The sequence below is a fragment of the Toxorhynchites rutilus genome, chromosome 1, assembly GCF_029784135.1.
Source record: "Toxorhynchites rutilus septentrionalis strain SRP chromosome 1, ASM2978413v1, whole genome shotgun sequence".
Classification (NCBI taxonomy): domain Eukaryota; kingdom Metazoa; phylum Arthropoda; class Insecta; order Diptera; family Culicidae; genus Toxorhynchites; species Toxorhynchites rutilus.
This window is the reverse complement of record NC_073744.1, coordinates 189,674,089-189,677,736: the sequence shown is the minus strand read 5'-3', so window position 1 is coordinate 189,677,736 and position 3,648 is coordinate 189,674,089. Positions and strand designations below refer to the sequence as shown.

Genomic DNA, 3,648 nt, shown 5'->3' with positions numbered 1-3,648 from the left:
ATTTATTACGACAAGTCACAGGTCAACGTGTTAAACGGGCTCAATACACGATACTTTTCAACAAAAACAACAACGGCAAAAAAAATAAGTTCGAATCATAAAACTGTCAATAGCAAATAATGACCACCACAACTCATTCATGGCTTACTTCGCTCGCACAGCCCGTTGACATTTCGCGCCCGCCTTTTGAATAAAGATAGCGAAATATTTGCGCCAAGCTTCGATAAATTTCCACATTGGCCATTGGCGTTTTGCAAGAGGATTGTCGATTGTGGTGTGGCTTGCGTGAAACGTTCGAACTGCGTACCTTTTCCTCGGGACCGATACAATGTACCTCGCATGCAATGCTCTAGCCGAAGCCCGAGATTAGAACGGCTCGAGAGTCAATTTAGAACATGCAATCAGGGAACTGATCGAATTAAGACTAAATCTGGGCTGGGTCTTAATTTCCCCCTCGCTACAACTGAACGGAGGCGTTGCTAATCGATGCACAAATTACATTAATCAAGCGATCAATTAATTAGGCGTGTTTAGGCGCGTTGCGACTTAGTCCCACGGATGCCAGGAGTTCCCGCATCGACATGCTAATAAAGGGAATAACGGAAGGGTTGCCTCCCGTATGTGCACTCTCTTGATGAGGTTTCTTTTCCCCTGATTTCCCGGAGGTGTGACGTAAATAAAACAAAACATTTGAAAACCGATTGATACTCATTCATTAACATAATGTACAAAAACAAATTATTACACATATACATACTACACAACAGAATAAATCTCTTACTTATTCTCCACTAAATGAGCGAATAAATAAACAATTATAATGTTTGATTAAAGCAACATAACGCTAAATACGTATTTACAATAGGCTCATCCTATCATCCCAACAAATTTCCTACCGTGCTTCCAAATTTTTCTTCTTGTCCCCGGATCTGAGAGGTTCCGTGATGCCACCAGCCGAAGCGAGCGCATTCAAATGGGCAGCCTTGGCGAGCTGAACTTCGGGCGTATCGAGAGGCACTCCGTCCTTGATGACCGGAACATGCTGTTCCCCCCGCCAGCCACTGCTAGTGTTAGAATTGCTGGCGGAATTCCGTGTCACCCGAGCGTTGGGATTACTCCTTTGCAGCCCAGCGTGAGCCGCAAGATGGGCAGCTTTGGCCTGGCGCACTTCGTGTGTTTCAAGTGGTAGACTGCCAAGCCTGACTGGAGTTGCTCGCGGTTCCTGCCATACACTGTTTCGGGTTTCCACTGGGGCATCATCATTCCGTTCCCGCTGACTGCGGGCTGCATATTTTTCGAGTAAAGCATGTGCGGCGGCATGGGCAGCCGCATGAGCGGCTCTAGCCTCCTGAACTTCCGGAGTTTCTAGTGGGACACCGTTTTCGATGACCGGTACATGCTGTGGTCCACGCCAGGCACCTTGATCATCGGCGTATGCGAGACTCGACTCATCCTGGTCATCCAGGTCACGCCAGCTGTCATAGCTCGGAGTAGTCTGACTTAGACCCCGACCTTGCTTCCGTAGCCTAGCGTGAGCGGCAGCATGGGCGGCCTTAGCATGTCTAACCTCAGGGGTTTCCTCTGGAACACCGTTGGCAATCGCTGGGACGTGTTGAGAACCATACCACACATCGTACGAGGATGGTTGGGGAGGTGGCGGCCGAGAAGTACGCCTAGCAATAGGTGCTTCAACTCGGGCTCTGTTCCGGTTCATTGGGCTGCGCTCGTGACCATGCCAAGCGCCGTCCGAATAAATACGACGATTTGCATGAGCTGGAGCGAAGTGTCTTCGATGGCTGGCAGCTTGGGGAGCGTCATAGCGATGGCCTTCCGGGAAGGCTCTGTGTGTCATAACGTCTTCCTCTTTGGCGTTGAGTTTGTCCCAACTCGGATGCGAGTGTACATACGAATAGCCACCATACTCATCGTGCGTTTGGTGGTTCTGATAGGACATAGCATTGCCCAGATATGAGGAGCCAGAGCAGGCAGAAGCCAACAGTAACACAGATCCCAACAACTAGAATACCGGGAATGTAATAGCCAGCTAGAATGTGGTTTCAGAACATTGACAAGCATACTTACAAATGGATTCATTGTGTAATGATAAACGGGACTTCTCCCACACTGTTAGACCTGGACTTTGCTGCCACGATTACAATTGGAGAAACCACCGCGTAAACCTCCTACCCGACTGTGGGCTGTGTGTTCTGATAGGACTGTCTGCGGACTGTGGTATTTGAGTAGATGAAACACAGTTTTATGCATCGGTCGCAAATTCTTTCTTTCTCCCACGAAATGTAGGTGACCATTTTGACTCAATTAGATTTTTTTTTCCGACACACAATATTGACGCAAAGGTTGCAACATTGTGATTGACTCCCATTAATGGCACTTTTAATGTTGCTCCGATATCAATTTGATGACATCCGTCCATTCCGTCCATTCGGCGATAATGATTGCACTTCTCTCGCGTTTTGTTTTGTCTGCCGAGAAGCGAAAACGTGAAGCAAAAACACATTGCCGAAAAAGCCAATAAAGATTCCATTGGCAGGAATATCCCATTTTTTTATTTTTTTTTGCTACTCACAACAATACTTCATAGCTATTCATCTCGTTTGATTGACTGTCCCTAGGGCAGAAAAGGAAACGGACACAATTAAAAATCCCTTTCTTATCAAATTAAAATTGTCCGTCATTCTGCTCCCTTCGGGAAAGAGGGCCACCATTCATTGGCACAATGGTGCGGCACAATCGAGCGAACAAAAAGGAAACGATTCTATTACAATTGCTCCTTGCCGAGGAGAGGTACTTTCGTTTAGATCGGTATAATCAATCGATGGAAACCAATTTATTAACATACCCTAGTCCGAAAGTCCGAAAATAAAGGCAACGAAGTTTCACAATAAATGGCTGACGCTATCTGATTAACTTCCTCTGCCAAAGGTCGATCTTGACGGGGGTGGTAATAGGTATGATCTGAGTCGCATTTGAATTCATTGACTCCAAGGACCAAGGAAAAAACATCAACCTCGAACTCGTTTGTGAAATCTCCTAAATTAGTTTACAATCCATTGTAAGTAATGTTAATAGAATATATAATGGTATCTCTTACGTTTTGTAGCTTATTGTTTGTTTCACCCGGATTGGCAATGTTCAATCTGTTCTAAACTCTACCGAGTTTGCATGGCATTCATTTTTATAATCGATCGAATATTTCTTTTTCTTATTTTTTTAATATTTTCAATTAATTTTCCCGTTTTTATTGGTTTCCATTTATCAATTTTTATCGTTGCAAGTTCACCAAACTGACGAACCATATTTTTTTTCTGATTTGTGATTATTGAAGAAATTATCAACTTTGACACCACAAATAATTGATTCGTACCTTATGTTTCCGAAAACGCTCATCACAAAGAACTAAAAGTGTACATTTACATAATTTTTTTTACAATCACGTAATTTTCATTTTGATTGATGATCCCAGAATAATATCGAAATAGATTTTTTGACGTAGGATTACGTCTTTCGGGAACATGTTGAGGGTGCAAATTGAAGAACGAAAATCGATCGGATCGTGAAAAATGTCCAATTTCAAACACTTCTCACTCAGTCGTTTCATGGTGGATTGATAACACTTTCATTCCAATC

General features: G+C 44.0%; 1 protein-coding gene across 1 annotated transcript; it reads right to left on the bottom strand.

Moving 5' to 3' along the window:
- Positions 1-892: 892 nt before the first annotated feature.
- Positions 893-2,094, bottom strand: LOC129761655 (uncharacterized). The gene is made up of 2 exons (XM_055759388.1): positions 2,083-2,094; positions 893-2,017 (listed from the first exon to the last, which is right to left on the bottom strand). Exons 1-2 carry the CDS (start codon positions 2,092-2,094, stop codon positions 893-895), a joined length of 1,137 nt encoding a protein of 378 aa, XP_055615363.1.
- Between the last annotated feature and the right edge of the window lie 1,554 nt (positions 2,095-3,648).